General features: G+C 46.5%; 7 protein-coding genes across 9 annotated transcripts, besides 3 other annotated features; 4 read left to right on the plus strand and 3 right to left on the minus strand.

Annotated features, from left to right (window-relative positions):
• Nucleotides 1-906: 906 nt before the first annotated feature.
• On the minus strand, nucleotides 907-2211 carry TSTA_026480 (thioesterase family protein). The gene is made up of 2 exons (XM_002479727.1): nucleotides 1720-2211; nucleotides 907-1631 (listed from the first exon to the last, which is right to left on the minus strand). The coding sequence occupies exons 1-2, from the start codon at nucleotides 2161-2163 to the stop codon at nucleotides 1251-1253; spliced, it is 825 nt and encodes a 274-aa protein (XP_002479772.1). The 5' UTR covers nucleotides 2164-2211; the 3' UTR covers nucleotides 907-1250.
• Nucleotides 2212-2431: 220 nt separating this feature from the next.
• TSTA_026490 (ubiquitin C-terminal hydrolase, putative) lies at nucleotides 2432-4606 on the minus strand. Its single transcript, XM_002479728.1, has 3 exons — nucleotides 4505-4606; nucleotides 2791-4440; nucleotides 2432-2738 (listed from the first exon to the last, which is right to left on the minus strand). The coding sequence occupies exons 1-3, from the start codon at nucleotides 4518-4520 to the stop codon at nucleotides 2665-2667; spliced, it is 1740 nt and encodes a 579-aa protein (XP_002479773.1). The 5' UTR covers nucleotides 4521-4606; the 3' UTR covers nucleotides 2432-2664.
• Nucleotides 4607-4740: 134 nt separating this feature from the next.
• On the plus strand, nucleotides 4741-5764 carry TSTA_026500 (ARP2/3 complex 20 kDa subunit (p20-ARC), putative). 2 transcript variants are annotated; one of them, XM_002479730.1, is made up of 6 exons: nucleotides 4741-4902; nucleotides 4953-5279; nucleotides 5336-5418; nucleotides 5495-5537; nucleotides 5600-5644; nucleotides 5701-5764. In XM_002479730.1, the coding sequence occupies exons 1-6, from the start codon at nucleotides 4900-4902 to the stop codon at nucleotides 5707-5709; spliced, it is 510 nt and encodes a 169-aa protein (XP_002479775.1). In that variant the 5' UTR covers nucleotides 4741-4899; the 3' UTR covers nucleotides 5710-5764. The 2 variants fall into 2 exon arrangements, with proteins under 2 accessions (XP_002479775.1, XP_002479774.1); XM_002479729.1 differs by having other exon boundaries at nucleotides 5600-5648; nucleotides 5701-5762.
• Nucleotides 5765-6512: 748 nt separating this feature from the next.
• TSTA_026510 (uncharacterized protein) lies at nucleotides 6513-9266 on the plus strand (the record flags this gene model as incomplete). Its single annotated transcript, XM_002479731.1, has 5 exons — nucleotides 6513-7174; nucleotides 7228-7641; nucleotides 7691-7753; nucleotides 7811-8122; nucleotides 8190-9266. Exons 1-5 carry the CDS (start codon nucleotides 6716-6718, stop codon nucleotides 9264-9266), a joined length of 2325 nt encoding a protein of 774 aa, XP_002479776.1. The 5' UTR covers nucleotides 6513-6715.
• Nucleotides 9267-9968: 702 nt separating this feature from the next.
• Nucleotides 9969-11139, minus strand: TSTA_026520 (DUF207 domain protein; the record flags this gene model as incomplete). Its single annotated transcript, XM_002479732.1, has 2 exons — nucleotides 9969-10526; nucleotides 10576-11139. The coding sequence occupies 2 exons, from the start codon at nucleotides 11137-11139 to the stop codon at nucleotides 9969-9971; spliced, it is 1122 nt and encodes a 373-aa protein (XP_002479777.1).
• A 260-nt stretch (nucleotides 11140-11399) lies between these two features.
• TSTA_026530 (uncharacterized protein) lies at nucleotides 11400-14760 on the plus strand. 2 transcript variants are annotated; one of them, XM_002479733.1, is made up of 8 exons: nucleotides 11400-12193; nucleotides 12244-12359; nucleotides 12415-12468; nucleotides 12551-12570; nucleotides 12624-12694; nucleotides 12890-13092; nucleotides 13947-14087; nucleotides 14567-14760. In XM_002479733.1, exons 1-8 carry the CDS (start codon nucleotides 11647-11649, stop codon nucleotides 14642-14644), a joined length of 1230 nt encoding a protein of 409 aa, XP_002479778.1. In that variant the 5' UTR covers nucleotides 11400-11646; the 3' UTR covers nucleotides 14645-14760. The 2 variants fall into 2 exon arrangements, with proteins under 2 accessions (XP_002479778.1, XP_002479779.1); XM_002479734.1 differs by lacking the exon at nucleotides 14567-14760 and having other exon boundaries at nucleotides 13947-14449.
• Nucleotides 14761-17392: 2632 nt separating this feature from the next.
• Nucleotides 17393-17415: a microsatellite.
• A 1693-nt stretch (nucleotides 17416-19108) lies between these two features.
• Nucleotides 19109-19161: a sequence feature (CT-rich).
• Nucleotides 19162-19951: 790 nt separating this feature from the next.
• On the plus strand, nucleotides 19952-22961 carry TSTA_026540 (C6 transcription factor, putative; the record flags this gene model as incomplete). The annotated part of the gene is made up of 4 exons (XM_002479735.1): nucleotides 19952-20062; nucleotides 20394-20732; nucleotides 20806-21159; nucleotides 21220-22961. The coding sequence occupies 4 exons, from the start codon at nucleotides 19952-19954 to the stop codon at nucleotides 21574-21576; spliced, it is 1161 nt and encodes a 386-aa protein (XP_002479780.1). The 3' UTR covers nucleotides 21577-22961.
• Nucleotides 21644-21682: a sequence feature (A-rich).
• Nucleotides 22962-25084: the final 2123 nt, after the last annotated feature.

The following is a 25084-nucleotide window of genomic DNA, read 5'->3' on the forward strand; positions in this document are numbered from 1 at the left end:
GTTTCTCAACTGAATACATATTCTCGCTTGCCAGCGATCTTCCTCCGACACCAACACTACCTTGAAACACACGGATTATCCCATCCTCATATAGTAGAACCTGGCTATAACGAACAGAAGGCCTCTCAGGGTCTAAGCCCATATATCCAGAATTGAATTCGATTTAGGGATGAAGGGCTCCTCTAATATATTAATCCATTTCAGTATTAACAACTCGGAGACTCTTCAGTTCCATACTAAAGTCGTCCAAGCTGATATTAGTGGAAATGCGGAGTGGCCTTCCTTTCATTATAGCCAGGTTTTACTGTATTGAATAGTCTCTTTTTCAGCCTAAATATCAACAGCAATCGACCACGATCTATGGCTACCAGCTCGGCTCTGGACATCGGGAGCTTATCGAAACTAAGGGATATCGAGACCACAGACAAACCTCAATCGGTATACCTCTAATGTACTGTCTCTCTCCTCCAACCTTCCACGAACAAATCCATGGCTCTATCACACACAACACACAATGTACACCATTTAGAATTATCCGCAGCAGATCGAACAGCGCCTTGACTCAAGTCGGTGTCCAATATATGCTGTGAGGGGGTTTCCTTGTTTAAGGGGAAACTCCCAAGGACAAGTCATAAGCAGCCTGGAAAAAGTCTGCGGATATTTCTGCTATGACGAGACGATCAAAGTAGGTCCGGGAAATTGTGCGAGCAGTCTTGTTCTTTGCGGAGTGCACTTTTTCAATTTACTCCGGTCGCTTAAAGATGATATTGTCTCGACTTCGATTTCAAGGTTATTGCGCGTCTCGCGTCTTGATCAGAGCAAGGTGAGACAGCTCGGACAGGAGAAATTCAACAGCCTACCTCAAATCCGTCACCATCTATACTTCTTAATTATTAGTAAAGTCTTGAGAACGATGCATAAAATAAGACTAGCTAGAAGGAAGTTACCGTACACAGCTTGCTCCAGTCCCTACGACTCGCCTACCCTGTTACCGATGGCAACGATGGTAATCGTACGCTAGCCCAAGAATCTACCACAAGGTACGAGGCTGAAAAGAGAAAACACCTCTGCGAAGCTGGAAATAAAAGAGACCAATCCTGGAATCTGTAAGCCTTGAGCACAGATCACAGCCCATACCTGCCGCAAGAGCTGTATTAAAAGAAGCGGCTCCCGCCGTAGTTTAGACAAGACTTATCCTCAAACCGAGTGACATAACTTCGTATCAAGGATTGCCTAGCCATAGCGTGTGTTCAAAAGCGCTCCTCTATCCTGCGAAGCGACAATCCCTTGGGCACAACAAACAAAGCTTCACATCTACAATAAACCTTCTTGGTTATCGGATCAAATATTCCTCCCGTGACATACGCCTTTCGATCTGTAGAGCGCTCCTTGTCCAAATACGCAACAACCAAGTATGGCCGATCGCTTTTGACCGCGTTTATGTATTTGATGTCGAGATGCGCAGTAACGCCGGTGTGAGCAGGTACAGATCGTATCGCAACTCGACCGAGAGTCTCATCCAGAACAGTCGCCAAAATTCCCCCATGAACAATCCTCGGCCATCCTTCTAGGCTCTTTCCAAAATGGACTACATTCACACACCTCTTTTGCTCTTCGTTCCAAAAGATTTTCTAAGCACGGAAATCAGATTGTTAGCGCAAAGCCACTCGTATGAAGATAGAGTTTAATAGTGAGCATATGAAGCTGTCGCATGTGTACCTGAACTGCAAGACCTCGACTCCCTCTCAACGGACCACTAGTAAGTCTTCGCTCCTTGTCTCCATTCGAAAAGCCGTCATATGCTTCCCATTCAACAAACCTGGGATCTGATCTCGCTTCCCAAGTAGCTGGAAGATTGTCGAGCAGTTTCCCGATCAATTTCACATACTTCACATCCTGTACCGAATCTGGTTCAGTAGGGAAGCACTGCTCGTAGATATAGCTTTTCCCAAAGAAGTAACCTAAACTACCAGATAAGAGCCCCAAGATTATTCTTCGTCTCCATCTCGATCTCTTGGTGTTTTCGGTATTGTTTAGGACGTATGTTGTGAGGTTGCGGACGGGTGTGGAGGTCAATTGCGCGGGAAGAATGTCGCGACGAAGTGGTATAGGAACGCTGCGGAAAAGTAATGTATTGTATGATTTCTTCAAAACGTGAAACATTTTTATCTGTTCACCGGTAGAGAGTATGAGTACATTCTGTGGTGCCACGGATTATCGAGTTGAGATTGTTCAATCTGGGGTTGGATTGTGGAGTTGGATGAAGCAACCACGTCAGTCAGAGCCGCGGCACACTAGTTCCTGGGGTTAGGGTTATAATACAGATTCGATACATTCAAGTTATTTCATTCCAAAATCTGTATATCAGTCTACTGGGTAAAATATATCCTTCCTCTTATTCGAAAATTCTACAAAAGCAGCGTGGAGTAACGCTTGTCTAAGCATTAGATTCAAGTCTTTTTCGTGCTCAACATGTACATCCTTAATTAACGTCAATGCAGAATATGCTCAGTTTGCCCTATATTTCAAGTAGCTTTCGTTCATGCGCTATCAAATAAAATATCCGTAACGACATCCTGTATAAAGACACCCATATCGAAATATTCGTAGATGTCACCTTGTGGTGTTTAGTCTTCAGGGTCATGCAGCGAAAAGCGGGCGCAACTAAGACTGAAGCTCGTCTTTGCTAGGGAGATCGATCGCTCGATAAAGAAGAATCAGTGCTGAATGGGATTCGCCTAAGATATCTGTCAGCAAGGTGCAATACCACGGCAGCGCAGGTCGTCTTACCTCCACCGGACAAGGTTTCAATCTTTTCAGCATCCACCTCGGTTACCTTGTCGTCATTGAACCACCACCATTTCCCATCATCTTCACGTCGCTTGCCACCAGGAGCGCGAGCATCATCAACAAGACGGCCTTGCTTTTTGACGTATGCAGTGTAATGACCGCTGTCCGCACTGGCGCCTTGATGGGTAATCACTCCTCGCAGTTCATAAAGACCTGATTGATTAGTTCCATCGTCGGTGGCTAGACTCGGGTCAATGAGCTCGAAAAGCTCCTTTTTCGCCTTAAGAATAGCGGCCCTCCTCTCAGCTTCGTACTCTTCATCAGACTTGAACACGTCGTCCATAGCGGTATCGCCATCTTTGTCGGTGTTCTTGCTGGTCTCTGCATCCTCTGCCTTTTTCTTCTTCTGCAAGGGTTCAGCTGGCCGTCCTGATTCGGCGTCTGCTTTTCGGTCCTCTTCTTGTCGATGTGCCAGTTTTTGTCGCTTCCGGGCGCGCTCGGCATCCTCCTCATCCTTGCGAATTTCGCGTACTTTGTCTCTAACGGGGATCAGTCTCTTCTTTAACTCATCCGTACAAAATTCGACGACGTCGAGTTCGGCTGGAAAGGTGACTTTGCGCATAATCTTCGCTTTCTTCTGACTTTCCCGTTTCCAGTAGAACCGAACAAAATGAACCGTTAGATATTTAGGTAGTCGAGCAATACTCGACTTTTTGGTGTAAATAGCATCATGGCCTAGCACAGCTGAGCGTTTCTCGATCTTTTCTTCCAAGCCAGCCTTGATTCCATCACCCAAATGGTTGATATCCTTGTCAATGTGACAGTCCAGCTTAAGGAAGACATCGGAGGAGTTGACGGGTTCTTCACCGGCTTCTTTGCCAGCTGGCTCATCACATTCGATAGTAGATTCAAACCGACCACTCATGTATTTATCAACGAACGAAGTCTCAGTCTCTCCATCTTTGATCTTTAGCCTCTGGCGCAGCTGGGTCAAGATCTGTGACCAAGCTTCCTCAGCATCCTGTTGCGCATATCCGTGACCGTTCTGGGCTTTTTGTGCGAATTGTGGGAATGTGTTTCGGAGAACGTTCAAGAACATCAACGGTGGGAAACCTTCCTGAGTTTCTGACATTTGTTTGTACAAGTCCCTCAAGGATCCAGTCAAATCCGACGACGCGCCAAGACCTCCGAGACCGAGTTCGCTCAAGCGAGAAGCTCCATCGGATGAACTTGTTGAACTGTAACGTAAAAGTTCCTGTTGTAGTTCCGGGATACCTCGTAGAGTCTGTAGGGTCGAGTTTAGATAGCAAGTATTGCCGAGATTTTGCAAACCAGCTGGGGTGGCCCCCTCAGCCCGAGCAGCTTCTGCCTCTGTCATATCCTCGAGAAACTTGACCGCCTCCTTGGGGCGAGCCAAACCAGCCGATCCGTCAGCTCCAGATGGAGTTCCCATCATCATAAAAGTCTGCCCAGGCTTCGCCTTGAGGGTTGAGAGTTCGGTGTCATCTTTGAGCTGGCCACCTTTGACTAAGATCTTTTGCCTTTCAGGTTCGACGCCGGTCAGGGAGTACAGTTGGAACTTAAAAGTTTCGCCGTTCGATGATGGATCGAGCTCGACATCGTAGCGTTTGCCCTGATGCTTGACGATGACTTTTGTATTAATCAGCACTTGAGCTTCTGCAAGCTAAGCTTCAGATGAAGGAAAGGAACAAACCTGGTATCGTAGCCATGACGAGAGAGGGTAAATCAACTCCAAGGACTTAGTCCCTTTTCAAAAAGGAAATGAATATCAAAAGAAAGAGATTCGAGAAGATGCAAAGAGGTTGTTGAAAGCGGTAAACAAAGCCCGCCACTTGCGGGGAGCGATTGACGACACTGTTGACGGAAGCAAACAGTGCAAACACCAAGACCCGAGCTGCCATCATCGCAATCATGCCGCCTAAGCTCCCCGCAACAACAACTACATACAATACTACGAGCATTCAATGACTTGGTGCGAGATTGACACGACCGTATCGTGTTAACAGACCATCGGTACCTTCTGATTCTAAGTCCAGTCATTGAACTGCATGATTGACTAATACGATATCCCGCTGGCTGATCACCAACATGGTAAGATGGAGTTACATATCCCCAACCGCTATTCTAAGCTGACTATTCAGTCACAATCTCTCCGTCCCTATCTCCAATGCGTCCGATCCTCCTTGACGGCGGCTCTTTCTGTATCCAATTTCGCATCCCAGACCTCCGAGAGACATAATGTTCCGGAAATCGAAGCTGCCAGCTCCCCCGAACTGCTCTTGAACCCGCTCACAGTAGCCCGCAACGAGAGCGAGCGGGTCCTGATTGAGCCCAGTGTGAACAGTGTGCGCGTTAGCATTCGTATCAAGCAAGCCGACGAAATCGAAAATATTCTAGTACATAAGTTTACAAGATTCTTGACTCAACGTGCGGAGTCGTTCTTCATCTTGCGACGTAAGCCTGTGAGGGTATGTTGTCTTCCACTTTCTACCATTGATACCCGACGGATTCTGACTAGTCCAAGGGATACGACATTTCTTTCCTCATTACCAATTTCCATACCGAAGCCATGTTAAAACACAAGCTCGTCGATTTTATAATCCAATTGTATGTCTTTCCCATTGGATCCTACCAGTTTGACCTGCAACCTCGAAGGAATTCCGAATACTAACGAACAATACAGCATGGAGGAAGTAGACAAGGAAATCTCAGAAATGAAACTCTTTGTACGTTCTATTGTCCCAGTCTAATTCCTCTTGTTTGCATTGAGCTGACTCACCTTGAATAGTTGAATGCACGAGCTCGATTTGTTGCCGAGTCCTTTCTCACTCCAGTAAGTGTCTGGTCCCATAACCCATCTGGTCCTAAGACTAACAATAGGGCTTCTAGTTTGATTGATTCAGTGATATCTCTTAGCCTTGTTATTTTGAATTTCAAACAAATTATTGTTATATTCATTGTCTATTGTAAATGTAGATGCTTCAATGAGGTTAGTTGGTAGTCTGTGCATGGTAATCACTGGTCTATTTCAGGGTAAGTGGTATTTATCGTCCAATCTGTTCGTCTCATCCCATTAGGGTAGTGTACAGACACAAATCAGTGTAGAGAGCATATCAAACAGAATTTTAACATGATGTAACCTATAAACACATCTGAATACTGTTTACCTAATGTAGACTCTACTAGCTACCTAACAGTAGAGAGAATAGCTCCCTAAATACTTGGCAACCCTCAAAGCTCAAAGATTTCATCTTGTTGGTAGTATCACACTTGACTTTCATGCTCCTTGATAGGTATTATAGCAAACCACCAAGCTGAGGTTGATTGTCTAATCCTCCCACTGACTTGACTCTTATTCAAACCATTCAATCTATAATCTCATGGGAGTTCCTGTCTCAATATCTCACAAATAGAACCATTGATAGGATAGTCATCCCCATGACCTGCAAGAGACCAACTGGCCTCACGATCATGTCTCACAGGCCCAATGAGGTCTATTTCTGAAGCGGAGCTCACCTCTGGCTATGAAGATGAATGCTCTCACTATAGTAAGCGGGTCCCATTCATAGCTATAGCTCTGAATAGATTCACTTCTAGTAATGAGTTTGGACAATACTATTTGGCGATATGAATGAAATCTGAGAAAGCACCTCTTGAGCTCTATTCATAATTTCACATTCACATAAAGGGGTCATCTTGCACCTCGCCTCACTCTCCTTTTTCCTCCTGGACATTCTCTTCACTCACGATGCACATATCTTCACTCATTTTCCTTGAAATCATGCCTCTTGACAGTCTCTGAGATCAATCTTTCCTTGTCTTCACATTCATTGTTGTCCTCGAGCCTCTCGTTTCGGTGCACACATCTTGTTTATTCCTCAAGTCAAATAAGGACCGAGCAGTCATGTATCCCCAGTATTCAGGATACTCTGCTGGCAGAGGTCCTTTTCAGCGAAGGGGACAGTCACGATACGGAGCCAGCCCGTTCGTTCTGCCTTCGATGAGAAATCATATCTTTGCTGCTGGTTCCCAATTCACGCAGGCCGGCCACACTCCATACCACTCTCAACCGCAGCCTCCGCAGCCCATCCCTAATCCCCTGCCGAACCAGGTCAACCATCGTCAGCTTTATGATCGTCAGGTGGAGCAGTTTCTAAATGAGCAGCGCGCAAAGATCCAACAGCAAATGGAGAAGCGCATGGCCATTCAGCAAAAGATAGATCAACAGAAGGCAGATCATTTCGAACTTTCAAAGGTACAAGCCAAGCTGGGCGATGGAGTGTGCGAGGTCGACAACTTCCCATTCAAAGATCTGGCAACCGCTCAGCAGCCCAAGCAGTACGGAGTAGTCAAGATTACTAATGTAAGTCGCCCCCTCTCAACATATATACACACTCCTTGCTAACATAGCACAAGCTCCCTTACGCTGTCACAAGGCATGAAATACATCAGCTGATGGGACGTCACGCTGGCATTGTCGGCCCTGAACTCGGTGGAGGCATACACATCATTATGGAACGGTCTACCGCAAAGACCATGGACGCCTTTGTGGAATTCAAATGCGAAAAGGACGCCAAGCTGGCAGCACGTCGCCTCAGCTTCACCGAATCTGGACGTTATCCTCGCCTTGGAACACGCCATGTGGACATCACACTCAGCTCACATGATGAGTTGCTTCACGACGTGTTCCCTCGAGCAAAGTGTATCGAATGGCAAAATGGCGTGCCAGTATTGCTTCAAAATACCGACCCTTACTCTGTTGGCTTCCAGGGTTTCTTAACAAAGGAAGAAATCCGCGGTTTGGTCGCTCACGCCAAAAATCCCGCTCGTGTATGTGACCCTTCTGATTCGAGAATGATATGATTCTAACCGTTTCCAGTCTCCATTCACCGAACGTTGCCGTCAGCGCGCGTATGAATGCCTGATCTCTACTTTGTGGAAGGTAGGAACTCCCGTCATGTTTAGCTTTCATGGTATAATGTGTTTGACATGAAGTCAGTTTCCTTGGTTCGCTACCTCCATGTACACCGTTGCTGATCGAGACGAGCTATATCAAGCAACCATACAGCAGGTGCTTGAACTTTGTGAGAAAGTCAAACAGCGCCGCGTCATCGGTCTCAATGAAGCACTACTTGTCGACCTTCTCCGTGCCGGTGTCAACTGTCCCGCCTTCAATGAGAGACAAAAGTTTTGCTTAATTGATGCTGCTGAGATGCCAGCATTTTGGCCTCTTGTTCACCGAAACCATTTTGAATTCTGGCCATTCGACTGCTTAGCAAAGAACAAGTCTGCTAGCGAGTATGATGTTATGGTAATTTCCCCCCTGATTCAGACTTCTGTGGTAACAAGCAAAAGCTAACCGTATCTCTGTTAATCAGTACTACACCCAACTGATCCGCAAAGCCCTTGGCACTTGTGACAAGGACAATCTGGCCATCCCCAACAACTGGCGCAATCGAGTTGGGCTGGCAAAAGAATCCCCTTGGGGTCATCTATGGATCGAATGGAATTTTCACAACAAGACAGCAAAGTTCGAGGATGCTGCGAAGCTTGAGCTCCAGCTCGCTCGTGATTTGATTCGAGCCGCTCTGAATGTGCAACCCTATAGGGCAATCCAGACTATCGCAGGGCCTTTGATTCTCACAAGCCCAGGCCCGACACAGGGTTTCATGAAACACCAGTCTGACCCTCTCCCAGATCCTTGGGCTAAGGAGGTCACCAAGCGTGAGGCTCTCAATCACAATTCTCCAACGTCACAATACACCAACCAGAATCCCATGACAACTGTAACTTCCGACGATGACAGTTTAGCTTTAGCTTTTGGAGGTGTCCGTCTACGTTCTGGCACCAGCTCGACTACCACCGGGCCGATTAGTCACTTTGGCTCGACCAACGGCAGTTTGGCCACGAATGAAGCTGATATCTATGCAGTATCGCTGGAGAACAAGCCAAAGGTTCCCAACGACCATCGGGTTCGGCATCAGCATAGTCAATCATTTTCGGCTGCTGTACCTCTCAGGGCCCATTCTGATCTCAATCGACCCGTTCCTGTTCGTCGCAGTGGAAGCATATCCATTCCACCTACCATTCCAAGCGCCAGCGGATGCTCTGAGGACTTGGACGAGTCATTGCTCTCTCATCGCTCTAGTAGACTGTCGCAACCTGCTGCTCTGTTCCCGACAAATGTGGGTACCGATCAAAATACGGACCTGAGCGGCAACAGTCACAATATCAATACTCTGATGTTGCAGCATGGAATCTGGTCTACTACTCCATCTGACCTGGTCTCCTATGGTGGTTCGGGCAAAAATGATTTCGGATCAGCGGAAGCAGAAAATCGTGGACGTAGCGAGCATTCAAGCCGTCATACTTCCAACCCCTCGGTGTCCAGTCAGCAACGAGGTCTTACCGTTCTGTCGGAAGACGAGGAGGATGTGTTTAGCAAGGGCACTTGAGCCTTGAATAAACAACATCAAAGTCCAGTTGGTGTTTTCGACGTCATAGTCAACATCATGAGCTGAGATTCCCTTTGGGCTCCTGCACATTTTGTTGTCTCTTTTCAATCCATGGTTGTTTGTAGCGGAAGTCACTGAACGAAAGTTGAGCATGGTGATTGAGTCGGAACAAGACTGTCTACCAGTCTGATATGATTGCTCCCTTTATTTCGGTCGGTTTCCTCTTCTTTTTTTCTTAAGTGATAAGTTCTGCTTTTTCCACTCCTGATCATGAGTCCACAAAGCTGAATCCTGTCTTTGTACCTTTTACTAGGCACTCAATTATATGTAGCGAGTTTGATAGTCCATGTCCTAGAAGGATACGACGAATGAATCATGGATCATCTGAAAATGCCAATTTCAGTGCCATTCGCCAATAGTGATAGAACAATGAGTACAGTAGAACCTGGTTATAACAAACAGAAGGCCTCTCAGGGCCTAAACGCATATAGCCAGAAGTGAGTTCGATTTAGGGATGAAGGGCACCCCCCCAATATGTTAATCCCTTTTAGTATTAACAGATTGGATACTCTTCAGCCCCATATTAAAGACATCCAAGCTGATACCAGTAGAAATGTGGAGTGGCCTTCCTTTCGTTATAGCCAGGTTCTACTGTAGCCTGAGGTACTGGTAGGGTAGCCGTTCTTTGTGATGAAATTTGCATCAGAAATCTATGTTCATGTCAATGTCTGTCTCATCGAATTCAGGTTTCAGAGCGGATTCTTTCTGTCGAGTTGTCTCTGCCTGTCTCTTAAGGCCTTCAATTCGCTTTCTCTCCTTCCTAGCCTGTGGATCTTCCCAGTCAGGAGGCTGCCTTTTATGAGCAGTATTGGGCGTGCCATCCAGACCCATCTTATAAAGATCGAGTAATCTGTTCTGGAATCTTTCCACACGCTCTTTATTGACGCCAAATCTGTCATTTGCGAGAGCTACGAGCATTCGTAGATACTCTTCCGTGACCAGACTTCGCATCACTGGTTCCGAGTCGTCTTCAACATATTCGCAGTACCCGATGACAGATTCAAGAGCTAATCCAGAAGAGCGAACGGCAACAATTGGGCTGTGTGATGCAGTATCTGTCAAGTGCTGGTTTGGACCACTACTATGTGAGACCTCGAGACACCGCAAGCTCTGAAGTCCACTTTCACGAAAGCCTGCATGGCTCGCAGCGGCTAGGACTGGATGGGCGTGATGAAGAGTGGCCGCCATAACGTGTAGGATCTGGAAGCTGTTAGTTTTGCATCAAATAGAGTAGAGACTTAGCACACACCATTGGATCGTAATGAAAGCGAATGAGCCGGATACTCGCATCACTTGATGTGCTGGTTTTTGGGACTCCATCTCCAGGAACAAGGCCAAAGAGCTCATGATATGAAGACTTGATGTTGTCGACGGGATCATGTGAGACGTACAACCACCTTCCCTCGCCCTTTCCGCCGGAAGGAGCGAACATCCTTCCTCCTTCCCTGCCGTCTCTATCCTCATTCTCAGTTTTCTCGTCTTCAAATTGACCTTTAACCTGGCTAGCAGCTTGGTTTACAGCTTGTGACTCTTCATCTGCTGCAGATATGGTATCTGTCTTTTGTTTCTTCTTCGTCTTTTTGCTCCCTTCCACAAAAACGCTTACTCTTCCAGCGCAACTGCTAGTGGTCACGAGGCCGTCCAAAGCATTGATGTCTCTGATCAAGTCGCGAATACCTTCATCGACCGACCCTTTCGGAGACAGATCCGTATATTCCGCGTCGGGAACAGACAAATCAGATAAAATTTTGCTCTTACGTGCCACGAACCCGGGCGGAATGGTAGCATCGCCGTACTGCAACGGTGCGATCATTTTGTACTGCTACCTGGCTTTTATTTTCGAATATCAAGGGTTGGAAATGGGCCGAATTTTTTGACCAATCGTCATGCTTCCCCAAGCACACCACAATGCAATGACGCTAAACAGAGAATATCGAGCTATGAAAAGACGAGTTGCTTTTTCTGCGGTTGGAGGCGAGTCAGATGCCTTGTGTATTTTTGGTATTTTACTGTGACAGGGGCGGTAAGCAGGTATTTATTACCGCCTGTTCGTCACAATCGATGGGTTAGTTCAGTCCGTCCCGCTATGATATGCGGGTCTCTCTGTTCACTGGCACCGATACAAGTTGACTTTCTGGTTGCTTGCCGGCTAACCAGAATTATTTGGTTTCAATTTTATTTCTCACTGATTCGGGGTTTCTGAAGAGGGTACTATTATTTAGGTCAAAGCTCTGTGACGACGCACTACTAAAGGGATAATTCCTAGTCGCTTGTTGGTAGTACAGCAGCAGAACTAAATACATACGACTTAGAAGGGAGCATGCCTCGTCGCTCAACAAGGCTTTCATTGGGCGAAAGCCCAGCTACCGAGGTAGATACCAAGAGGAAACGACTTTCCGCGGGTTCTACAATCAAAAGTACCGCCAAAAAGAGCAAGTATTTTGAAGGTTCTGATACCGATGAACCAGCCAGTGACGTCGACGGCGATTCCGGCTCGGCTTATGAGGAAGAAGCAGCCGCTCACGAGGATGAAGAATCAGATGACGAAAATAATGCATATGATGAAGAGTCTGAAGAAGATAAGCCAAAGAAAAGAGAGCGTGGTCGGCCGTCAAGCAGCGCAAAGGCGCAGAAGCAAGATTCGGACGACAGTGCAGAAGGTGTACCTGCCTCAAAGACAGCCAAAGGCCGAGAATTATGGCGAGAGGGAGTCAAGACTGGGCTAGGTCCAGGAAAGGAAGTCTTCATCAAGAAGCCCAAAGCACGAGATCTCGGTGGCATAGACTATAAGGATGATACGATTCACGCGAACACTATGCTTTTCTTGAAAGATCTCAAGGAGAACAACGAACGGCAGTGGCTAAAAGGTATTGGTGCACCCTTGGTGTCCAACGTGTATATGCTAACCAATCGGCAGCACATGACGCCGACTATCGAGCTTCCAAAAAAGATTGGGATACGTTCGTGGAGACTATGACCGAAAAGATCATCGAGAAAGATGAGACAATTCCGGAACTACCTGCCAAAGATTTGGTTAGTCCTGCATCAGCTTCTTGCGCAATATACCACCAACCCTAACAGCCGACAGGTTTTTCGCATACATAGGGACATCAGATTTAGCAATGATCCCACTCCATATAAGGCAAGATTTCCCTCGTTTCTTGCCCTTATATTCGAACCGTCTCGTATTTGTCGAGCACTATCCTTGGCTAACGGAACCATAGACACATTTCTCTGCTGCATGGTAGGTATCTTTTGCTACATACTAAACCTGCGAGCTGGCTAATCTAGACACAGGAGTCGTACAGGACGCAAGGGTCCGTATGCAGCGTATTATCTACACCTCCAACCCGGGCACTGCTTTATAGGTATGTATGTGCGTTCCGTTCCATTGAGGGATCAACTCTGGACTCCTGAAGCCAACACGATCGGTTCTGCCAGCCACATGCAGTACCCGGTTACGCGGACTAGGCAATCCAGAGGAAGACCACAACTCCACATAGCAACTAGATATTATGTTTTTCGTGTGACGAGGGCTTGTTGACGATTCCGTGATGCCATAGGTGCGGGGTTATGGATGCCAGAGGCCAGCAAACTGGCTCTTCTTCGGAGAGACGTCGATCGGAATTCCACGCGACTTAAATCTGTCCTGAGGAATGCAGGCTTGAGAAGAGAGTTTTTCAAGGGTATACCCGACGATGAGCGCAAAGCTGTCAAAGCTTTCGTGGATCAAAATCAGGAGAGCGCTCTCAAAACCAAACCAAAGGTAAGCTAGCTTGTTATCCCCTTCCTGCATCCAATCATCCTTCCCTTGTCATATGCCACAGCCGTTTGGTTTCTTATCGTTTGGCGGCGTTTAAAATGTTGTGTTGGGCGCTTCGACGTTCGGCGATCTCATCGGTAGGTAAGAAGACGCGTTCAAAGTCCATTGTAAAGAGGTGAAGCGCGTTTAGATCGTGACTTTGATTGATTGTGTTTTGTTTCTGCATTGCGGTATGAATGTCAACACTAAAAGATCACTTTCCTGGTCTCGATCCTTCAACCTGCCACTTAACAGTGCGTCGCATCCTGGCTCTGGCTGGGTCACCCGCGCCGGATATCGGAGAGCTTTGGCAAGACACAGAAGCAAGCTTGATATGCTCTTTTTTTATGTCCTTGCGGGAGTCAGTACTCAGACTGTCAAAGTACCCATGACAAACCACTCAATGCCATAACACGGGTTGATTTGATATAGAGGATGATGGTTGGAAGCCGCGGGTAGACGGGACGGCCGGTGACAGGCAAGGCCCATTCGTACCAAACTTTGGTGACTGCCCGTTAAGGCTACCAACCACCAAGCCTACTAATCATGGCCAGAGACTGTGACTACGACAGGACGTGGTATACGGATACTGCCAAAAGCAAGACATTCCTCTCACTCTAATTTCGAGGTCGTTCTTTGTGGTCAATAGTCATTCCTCTCCCTGTGTTTCTGTACTGTGTGCACTGTCTGGTGCAATCTGCCGACGCGATGGCTTCGACGGCGCTGCATAGTGCCGTTTCGTTCCATGGTTCACCATCATTTTCCGCTCCTTGCTAAGCTCTACGATTTTTTTCCTTACTAACACGGAACACATCAAGGGCTACGAACACGACAATCCCAACATTGACTTACTCAGATTGAGGAGCTATACAGTCGGAAAACCACTCCCGGATGAAATCCTACTCAGCCCCGATGCACAAGAGCGGATTGAGAGTTTGATAGAAGTATTGGTGCCTTTTGTAAGTGGTCCGGTGACTGTTACTTTCTATTCCTTTCCCCTCCTTCAGCTGCCTTTGCCTCTTCCCTTTCCATACCACATTATGATCCACCGACAAAGTTGCAAGTGCAACAGTCCTTGTGCATCTGTGGGAATTGGTTTCGAATTCACACCTCGTTATTCGTCCAGATCCACCCGCTCTCGGTCCGCCTTTAGCGTTGACAACCCCTCTCTTTTCCAATTTTACTCAAAAAAGAGGGCATGGTAGAGGATGAAATAGACTCCAGGCTTTGCATTTCACCTGCATGTCGAGTCTCTTCCCTTTTAATGCTTCCTTGAGCCTATATCGATCAATCGATTGGCTACTTGGGATCAACTAGATTGAAACTTAATATTCCCTCACTCGATTCCCTTCTCTGACACGAATGTCTGCTTCGGGCATACCCACAGCACCATTCCTTTATGAGGAATATGAGACCGGGCACTGACAATCATCTGCAGGTCACGTATCTGAACAGCGTCGTGATGCCCGATGACCCGCCAAGTGAAGGCGAGGATGACCAAGAAGATAGTGAATAGTGGCTTGGAAGAGTGTGCTAGTTGTCCTTGCAGCGATGTCGATTTGTTTGGATGTATGAAGTAAATTGACGTTGAAATAGCGGACCAATTCATATCCGGCATTAATCACAGCAACCAAGTTGAGCGTAGCCCTACCTTTGACTCGCATTAATTCTTCAAAAAACTGGCCACAAACAGGAAATAAGACTTTAAAGAAACAATAACTCGTAGTAGAGTGCGTGACATGGTCCGTCCGTTGATCTTGAGGTCTTGACTGCAGAGATGGATGCCCTCTTACTGTATGTACTTTTCGGACCTCAAATTAGTCATAAGCTTTCGGATTTCAACATCAAGATATCTCCGTGAATGTACAATGTTCAAGAAATATTCTGATCTATCAGATTTTTTTTCCCCTGCGTGTTCTAGGTCGTTACTACGTAGCCACGTCAATAGGGAATAATTGGCGTAATGCATGTCAGATGCTAGTTGCCTTTTTGTCCTAAGGTTGGTTGTTCGCTATTTGTTTGTCTTGATATCAGGAAAAAGAAAAGAAACGATCAGAGCGTCCTAGAACCTTGAAGCAAATGGTTATTATTGTTCTTTGGGTTGGCATAACTTGGTATAAATTCTGTGTCTAAGTATCGACTGCGTGGCCTGGACTTTCTCAAAACTCAACATCAGGGCATGGAAAGGTCATGCAGTGGTGACTTGGCCCTTTCAATGCATTTTTCGTTTAACCATGAAAATGTTAGTCGGGGGATTCAATTCGTGTCCAGTTGATCAGCCTGTTCAATCAGAATAGACATCCACTAGTTATCCGTTGGCTGCAGTTCTGCTGTTGGGTTTTCATGCAAGGTGAGAGATTGTCACAAAGTATGGTTGTCTGCCAGCATGTACATACTAATCTATGCATGTACATATGTATAATGGTGTTGTTCGATTGACTCGCGCTTTCCTTGATGCTCCCTCCCGTTCAATGTTGTTGCATCAGTCTTTTATTGTTTCTCGCGACTCCATATAATCTTACATCTCCAAGCCCGTATCTTGCTGCTACTTGCATCGCATCAACCAGTACAAATCACACAGCGCATGTTGAATGTACGTAAATACTGTAATTCCAGCATTGATATCAAACGCGATACCCAGCCAGTCCTTACTAAGAATAAACACGACAAGACTGGCGAAGAATCTCAAGCATGAATGCCTGATCAGATGGTCAAGGATAGATTCTAGTGCCAAGTACGACAGTCACACCTGATTGGCTACTAGCAGAGCATGTGACCGAAACTGCCTGCGGGTTTCCGGGGTGGGGCGTCGAGGCGAGGCGCATGATTGGAGTCCCAGTAATCAGCGTGGCTTCGGTCCGCTCACCCTTAGCTGTACGAGTACCGGACACTAATGTATTGTCATTACGTTACCGTAGTGTACGCGTACGTATTAAGAAAACGAGAAATTTATCAGGGAAAAAAACGATCCTCGGGAATTAAGTCTTGGACTCTTTTCTCTCTCATGTGCCATGCATGACTGTACTAACTGGCGGTCAAGGCCGATTTTGATGTATGTTGACTGTTTAGTATTGAGCGGTGAAGAGACGGTGCAAGGGACTCGTTTGGGCTATTGGATCGATACAATTTAGGTCATTTTGATTAGAAATGATTTCCTGCGGGGAGTGAGGCTGTGATCAGTGCATATATGTATGAATTAGGAAATTAGGCCAGGTCGTACTCAACCTCTTTCAGCGTGCGACTGATCAAAGCAGGTACCCGAATCTAGCCTTATTATTGAGTCTTTATCCTCGCTTCAACACTGTCACTATCACAAATCATATGCCTTAAAAAACCATTGCCAAACTGCAAATGTTCAGATCTGATTCGTTCTGTGTGGATACAAGTGGATCCTATGTGAAATCCCGAATTCGCCCAGATCCATCATCTTGGGAAAAAAAGTAAATGAAAACGGAAAACTCCGTTTGGAACGGCGAACCAAACAATGTTTGGAAATCGAACCATGGTATGGACTGCGAGAAATCGTGTCGCTTGACCCGGTGACCATAATATGGGAATGAGTCAAGGATATTTTTCCACCTTCTACGATTGGCGGAATAGTCTGCTTGAACATTTGAAGACGACTGTACAAAATGACATCTTATAATTTATATAGACGGCAGACTGACGTGTAGCCCTATATGAACGACTAAGATAATCTTACACGTACGTGCAGCGGCTACACGGGCCGTTCTTGCATAAATGCTTTTTTTATGTGCCGGGATCCAGTGAGAGGGCAGGAAAAAGGGACAAGTCGAGTCAAACGAAGAGGAAAAAGGAGGTGGATTAAGATCGGAGACTGGTGGATCTCTTTTTTTTTGAAGAGGTAGGTCCACCGGATGAATGACGCGCAGGAAGTATGAAGAAAAATGATCGTGAAAAGATGTCGAAACAAGGAAATCAATCGTGGCTGAAGAAGGGTTGATTGGCTGCGAATGTATTTCGCTCTCAACTAATTAAATTTTTTTCTTCCTGGTTGATTGCTTCCGATTTGCGGTGGCAAAAAAACAATTTCGTATGGTTCTGGGATGAATTTTCAGCTGAGGACGAAACAAAAAAGAAAAAGGCCAAAGGTGACAAGGGAGGGACGGCTCGTCCGCGCCCACTTTCCAGGTTGACTAACACAACTAACATGTTTAGTCAAACTACATGATCCATGGATCATGGATACACAAAATGTGATGGCGAACGCTCAGCCCAACATATGAAAATCAATTGATTGGTGTTTTTTTTTTTTTTTTTTTTTTTCACACTTACTGTGTTTCGACCTCGGAATGATCCCTCAGTCAATAAGTCTCAAGTCGCCGACGCTTCAGTGTGGGTTTCAGCGGGTGAGTCGGAAATGGAATATCGTGACACATGCGCGCCTGCAGCTGAATTAATTCTCGTCACTACCTGCGTACGCTATTAATATTATTATCAGGTGGACATCAGCACATGGTTCTTATGACAAGCAATCCCTGTCGGGTTTTCTTCAGATTGGGCCAGTGATATACGACCCTCGGATATTAAACATGATTCAGTTGTCGTCATACAACCTTGGAACATCCTTGGGGCTTATTACGAGGTTTAAATATAATAATGTAGCTACCTAATCCTATGCCAAAAATACGAACTAAAGTAATTCAAATATCCACAATATGCACTTGCAAAGTAAATTGAGATGCTTTGTTGGCCCGAGATACGTCGTCGTAACTATCACGCCGGCGCGGCCCGCTGAGCAACCCGGCTAAGCGCTCATGCATATGCAACCGTTCCCCGTTCGACCTGCCTCTGTGGGCGACCTGTGCAGACCTTCGAATCACCTCGGAGTACATGAGAATGAAATCATGTGCCGACTTTAAATTGTAGATCAAAAGTATTTTAGTTTTAGGTGCCTTGTTATCGAAGTAACTGCTTGCGTGCGAAGATACACGTGACTAATTGGTCGATGCGAACTCGTATGTTTACCTACAGAGCCTGAAAACAGGCCTAAGGGTATCGGTATTACCGGTACACGGCAATACCAAGCATACAAGTGAGACACCAGCGCTATTTAAGCTGATCCATGGTTATGGCACTGGGTACTAAGACCTTCCTCCACCGCAAAAGGGCAAAGTTAAACACCGCTAGCCAAGTCTGTACACAGTCAATACAAGTGCAAGGGAACGGAGCAATTGTCATTCTCTTCGTCTGTTCTTGGTGAGTAATTCAACGTCCATACAATCTTATGTCTGTATCAAAAAACTCGACGGGACTTGTATCTTCTCTCTCTGTTAAGCTCTCCCGTCTGTCACATGGATGACGAATGATGAAATAACGAGTGACGAAGAGATGAGAATTGAGAACGCTCATTCGAGGACTGCAGATCCACGATCCATTTATTGCTTCTTTGAGCGTATCTTCTTCCCGTTCCGTCTCGCGCCTTGCCGTCTCCCGATCGCCTATCCACCCACCGTCATATCGCGTTAGGATATTTTCAGTATGTCATGATCGAAAGCTACTTCTGATCGCATAGACCGGTCCTCGTTCTTGTTCTTGTCTTCAAATTCTCATTTGCCAATTGGCAATTCGATAGATAATACGTGCGTGTAGTATTTACCTCGTATTATGGCATTTCACTTTCAATTCCGGCCTAAACTAAACAGCATTCCGCACCTGCATAATGGCCTCGAGAGTGACCGGGCGCGGTAACCAAGGATTACTAGGTACTAGTACACCGCTTTTAGTGCCACCCTCGACTAGTCAGTACCGTATCTGTATGTACGAGAGAAATACCTGACGAGGAGTTGATACAGTAAGTGCATGCAGCATGCAGTGTAGAGTATACGAAGGAAGGAACGATCGAGTTCCTGCCTGAACGCAGCAAGCAGCAGCAGCAGCAGCACAACTTGGGGAAGGAACCAAGTGACTTCCTGCCAGGTGGCATCGCATCGCTTCGCTCTCTTTGTGTACAACTTCATCCTCTTCTCTCTCTCTTCCTCTCTTCCTTCTTTTCACCTCTTTCTCATCTTTCGTCGCTCTTCCCCGCCAACTTTTTCATCCATTCATCAGATATCCTACCCGCTAGTTAATTCCAAAACAACGCCGCTACTTTCTAATTCCTTAATATGCAATACAATCAACCCGTGTCCACAACGGCTTACTTCGACTATTATCACATCACTAATCACTAACAGGCGTCAGGATTCCGTCCCTCGCGAACCAAGGTCGACCCTGCTGCAATCGCCGTTCTGCAGGCCTTGCTACCGGCCGTCCCTTTGCCCCGTCTTTCGTCTTCAATAGACATAAGTGCAACTCTCGAGGGTCGAGATAGTGCTGAGTGAGTGGGCTCTCTCCAAGTGGTCCGCGCCCACAGCCCCCTCCCTGTCCATAAAAAGAGTGTCCCCATCTGGCCCGTCAACCAACGAAAATTGGCGACGGCTTCCGGCGTACGAATTACGTCTCCAGCCGTTCCCGTCGACCACGCGAATACTAGTCTTGTGCATCAGCCGAGCACGCTGGTAATCATTGTGATTCGCCGTGCCCTGGTGCTGATTGGGCCCCATCCCAAGTGCTCTGCGCCGGCCCTTGTCGGCCCTGCCGGATTGTGTCCACCACTGTGCAGCTGCCAGCCCAAAGTCCAACACGCCCCCCGGTTCTACATTCCCAAGCTGACTGGCCCTACAACCTGATATCACACTTATTTTTTTTCCCTAACTCCTTCCCTCTTTACCCTTCCCCCCCCCCTCTCTTCCTCTCTCCTTCCATTTTCGCCTCTCCACTCGTTGTGACTGCAGCTTCACGCGTCTGCACCCTAGACTCAATGTCAAATCCTAGCGGTCAGGGCAACCATCCACAACAGTCGTGGAACAGCGAGAAACCCAGTCCTCAACACCCACAGCACCCGTCGTGGAACGCCGAGGACAATAATAACGTAAGTCAATCTAATAATACTCCCGGGCCTGTTTTCCAACATTATTGAGTCACACGCACCTGAGTCTTTATATACTTGACCTCGTCCACTACTGGTGGGACCTTGGTCATTTAGACTTTCCTCTCCTTCCATCCCTACCTACCTCTACTTCTTCTCTTCTTTTACATCTTACTCTCTCACCTGACCGCCCCTTTCTTCCATTACTACTACATACCCCAGGAAAGACCTTATTGGCCTTTGTCTCCACATGTTTTCATGCCTCGAAGATCTCTTCGCTGGACCAATCAATCTTCCATCACGTCACTGACAGCAGAGTTCATCAAACCAATAGCGTCCTTCGTCGACACGTCCCTCGTCAACATATCCACCGCCGCTCTCTTTTCAGTCGCATCCTCCAGCTCCCTATAACCAGCAGCCTTACCCGCAATCGGCATATCCTCCTCCTCCCTCTGCCTATCCTCCGGCACCACCATCTGGCATGGCTGCAGTTCACTCTCAAGTTCAAGGCTCTCAAGATCCTTACCATCGTTTACCTCCTCCACCGGCCCCTGGTCCTTATCAACGACCCGACATGTATGCTCAACCTCCACCAGGGCCTCAAGTGGTCTACCAAGCCGCGGCCCCAAGGCAGCGTACAGCCATAGCCTGCCGTTATTGTCGCCGTCGCAAGGTTAGCTATACCCTCCCTCTACAATGTACAGTTTTCAAGGAAAAGAAGTCATGGTTGACGTAAAGAGTTACAGATTCGTTGTTCGGGTTTCGAGAGCTCCCCTGATGGACGCTGCACCAACTGCGTCCGTTTCAACCAGGAATGCATGTTCACACCAGTGTCTTCGCAAGCGCAAGCATTTGTTCCCGCTCATGCCGCCTATCCTCATCTCCGTTCCCAGGCCCAAGCAGGGCGTGGTCGTGGTTATCCTGGAGATAACGTTGTCTTGTACGGTGCTCATGGCCAGCCACTTCCACCTCAACAAGCAATGCCCGAAAGCACACTTCCGCCACCACAGGGTGCTTATTATCAACCTCCTTATGGCCGTCCTCATGTCGATGATCGAATCCCGCCGCCTCCTATGCAGCACCATTTGCCTCACGATCAAGTAAGTTCAAATTAAACGCCAATTCAGCGCCGTGATCTAACGTACTGCCAGCGTCAGCAGGGAGGTCGACGCGGCTCAGGGGCAGGGTTCGAGTATCCTGAACCCATCAATCTAGCACCAGTTTCCACCGGCCCTCCCGCAGCAGGGTATCCTCCAGCACCGTATTATCATGCAGCACCACCACCTCCACCACTCGATAGACGTGCGTCTCCGCAATCATATTCTTACGATCGTCCAGGCTACCCGCCAATGCCGGCTCACGGAACTCCACCTCCAATCGCGACCCCAGGCTCTTCGCGTGGCCCGTTGAATGTTCGAGATATTCTCAATAACCCACCTGGTGATTCTACCGGCGCAAATGGTGGCCGTTCTAGTACGGACAGCGACATGCTCAATCAACTGAACCGAAAAGTATAAGATCTTCCATCATGGAAGCGCACCTTTCCGTCATGTTTGAGCTAAAGAAATGAGTCAACGCAAAACCAAAAAAAAAAAGAAAGAGAAAGAGAAAAAAAAGAAAAAACCAAATCTTACAAGACAGGATGGGCTATACGACTTTGTGCAGGTTGCGCGGCCAATATCCATCATTGCGAACGGCGAGCCGAAGCTGTACTATCATTTCATTTACACCATTATTATTCCTATTCCTCGAAATCGCATTGCAATTCAGTTCAATTCCGTTATTTCAACTGTTGGGGCTTTTATTTGCATGCGACAAGAGTATCTTTATGAGTTGGTTGTGTAGTGGATGGCTGGACCATACATTACTTTGGGCTAAAAGGAATATGGGACGCTTGCGTACCATGTCCCTTGTTCCTGCCAGGAGCAGGATACCAACGTATCGGCCCATTTAAAATGAAGCCACGAAGACGAACGTTATTATGGACTAGACGACCACAAATACTCGCGGATCGAACAGAGAAAGTGGACTGAAACCCAGGCTTGACTCTTTACAACTCGGTTTTACATCATGCGATACTTCAGATGCTTTGTTCCACACTAAAATCTGCTTTACCATTTCCTTTCATATTTGATTTATTGAAAGACGGAAGAAGATTCCATTCTGATAAAATACTTGGGGCGACCCGTTAATGCGTCTTCGATGACTTTTCATATTTTACGCTATGTTTGTTCTTCTGCACGGGAGGCTGCACTGATCTTTTTCGTTTCTAGTTCATTGGTATTCTGATTCTGGCAAAATTCGGGAAGGCCATCTATCGGTTTTTACACCATGTGAAACAATCCATGGGAATGGGGCGGCATCATATATCGTCGTCTTTTCGCGAAAAAATTCGGGTGGCAGTCTGCGAATTGTTCGTTATCAAAATAATTGCATCTGTCGTACGGTGGCTCTTTCGTGGTTCTTTGAGCGGTTCGGGTGGTTCTCGTGACTTTTCATCCTTGATTTACAGGTTCATTTGGTGCCTCACTGACCTTTATGCACGGGATACTGGTTATTGCATGGGTGGAATCAAAAGTTGCGGAATTAGCGGCATTTGCTGGTTTACTGTTTTGCATTTCTTGAGTCGTTCGGGACCCGCTCACAATGCCGGTTTTCGATGCGATGTCGGGTTAGTGCGACTCTGCTTGAACCTTGTGTGTGCGCGTGTGTTTTTGCTTTTGAATCGCGACTTGTAATCCACGTTGCTTGTTTCTGGGTGGCTATCTGATTATTCTGTCTCTGCGTCTGAATATGCGTGTTGTTTTAGATTATTTTACCCCCTTGTTTGAGTGGATAACTGAGCACTTTATGTTTATGTATGGGTGGCTGTCTGATCAATTTGAACTGTTTTGATATTTACAGATTCTTACCGAGGTCGTAGCGTAGCATCGTCGTCGCATTGTAACATGGCCAATCTAGATGATACAGACTATCGTCTAAACGGGATGATCCCGACAATTGAGCCTGGAAGTCAGCAAGGAAAAAGCGATTCCTGGAATGAACGACATCGATCAACGGAATGATGAATAAATATCCTTAACCATTTCCCAATACTGAGGATACATACCCTGCCACTGGTATCAGCCATGTAACTAAGCAAGTGGTACATGGATGTAACTGCATACAGTAGAACCTGGCTATAATGAAAGGAAGGCTGCCGCTCCACATTTCCACTAATGTCAGCTTGGATATCTTTAATATGGGACTGAAGAGCATCCGATTTGTTAATACTAAAATAAATCAATATAATGGAGGTACCTTCATCCCTAAATCAAACTCACTTCTGGATATATTAATTTGGGCCCCCGAGAGGCCTTCTGTTTGTTATAACGAGGCTACTGTATAGTGACCGCGTCGTCGATAAATGATTCATTAGACGACTGTTCCCAGCAAGCGGGCCGAACCGCAATTGATTCCCGCCAAGGGCCTAGCGTTGGCTTTTTTTTGCTTTTTTCTTGTAATTTACAGCCTTGTCTGGGTTGGACGGTGATATGGAGGTAAGTTACGGTGTAATTTTGGTATTTATTTCGTCTACTCTTTACACTGGTATCAAAGTTTAACCCTAGATTGTCATGAGATGACTCCTTTTCTTTTGGAATGGAAATGGTTCTTTCTCGTTGCAATCATATGCTATGATCGTATTACAAACCCCAATCAGACATGTCGTGAAGATTATGCGATGGCCCTTCTTTTGCGAGATTCCAAGGAATATAGATACGATCTTCCCAAGTCGTTTACGCATGTGGGAAGCGCCAGTGCTCCCAATCGACCAGATAGCTGGACATACAGAGTTAGGAATTGGGCGTCACCGCGGTTTAGTGCTCGATTATCCAAAGGATGATCTCACCATCTTTTTTTATCCCTGTCCCAAATCAGATTGCTCATTGATCCATCCGTATGGACCATTCCGCAACGTACCGGTATCTTTAGAATATCGTCCATACTAGCCTCTAGATTTCAAAGACAGAGGAGAGCTTGTCAATAAAAGGCAAGACTTACAGCCACGCTTCCTTGAATGCTTCCCTCAAACAATCTCGTTCATGATGAGGCATTTGACCGTTCAAAAATGAACCCGAAGGATCAGAACCAGGTACCTTCTCCATCAATATACTCAATATGTAGCAACCCGGGACTCAGTCGTTATTAGTCTGCTCCTCTTTCTTCCAAGATAATAATGATGGGATGCTGGAGCAGCGAGCCTTTGTAAGTGGGGTAAGGCATCAATTTTCGAATGAAAGATGACTGGAATTTCTTGAATAGCCTGCTTTGCACGAATCTCAGGGTTCTTTGTGCCTCGAAGAGAATTCCAAACTCCTCGTAATCCGCTTGAGACTCATAGTAACCATGTTTACTTATTTTGGTATCCAGCTTCCATACTAACCCGGATGGGAATGTGTGCTGAGCGCCAATATATTTATCATCTTCGAACCAGATGATGTTGTCTGACTCGACAGACATGTAGGTATAGCCTTGGAACTTTTTAGTGTCGAAGTCTGCGATGCCAGGTCTCTGTTAGAATGAGTAGGTGATGTGCTGTTGACCTGTAACATATTTCTGTACCTAGATAGATTCCTTAGTCATGCGCAGAACTTGGTCCCATGATGCCCAGGTGAACGGTCCAATGGTCCAATGGCTGCGTCTCCAAGTTTAATGGAGCTCCTTAACATGCTAGGCCAGATACATCATTCAATAGACATATGATGGCGTAAGTCGTCGAGAGTGGGACATGAATTGTACGAGGATGTTGCGGAAGCGGAAGCGGAAGTTGACCAGGATAGACTGGATGCTTGAATTACTGAAGTAAAAGATTGAACGGTACCTAGGTAATACATCTATTGTATACCTAGATACCTATTGCCTGTTTATTCTCGGGAAATGGTATTGTATATTTGTAAATGGGATGAACGAATTTAGACTTTCATGCGACCAACTTGACCGCGCATAGATAATTATAAAAAATGAAGGTCCATACTGTTTACCGTT

The sequence above is a fragment of the Talaromyces stipitatus genome, genomic scaffold (genome assembly GCF_000003125.1).
Source record: "Talaromyces stipitatus ATCC 10500 scf_1105507295541 genomic scaffold, whole genome shotgun sequence".
NCBI lineage: Eukaryota > Fungi > Ascomycota > Eurotiomycetes > Eurotiales > Trichocomaceae > Talaromyces > Talaromyces stipitatus.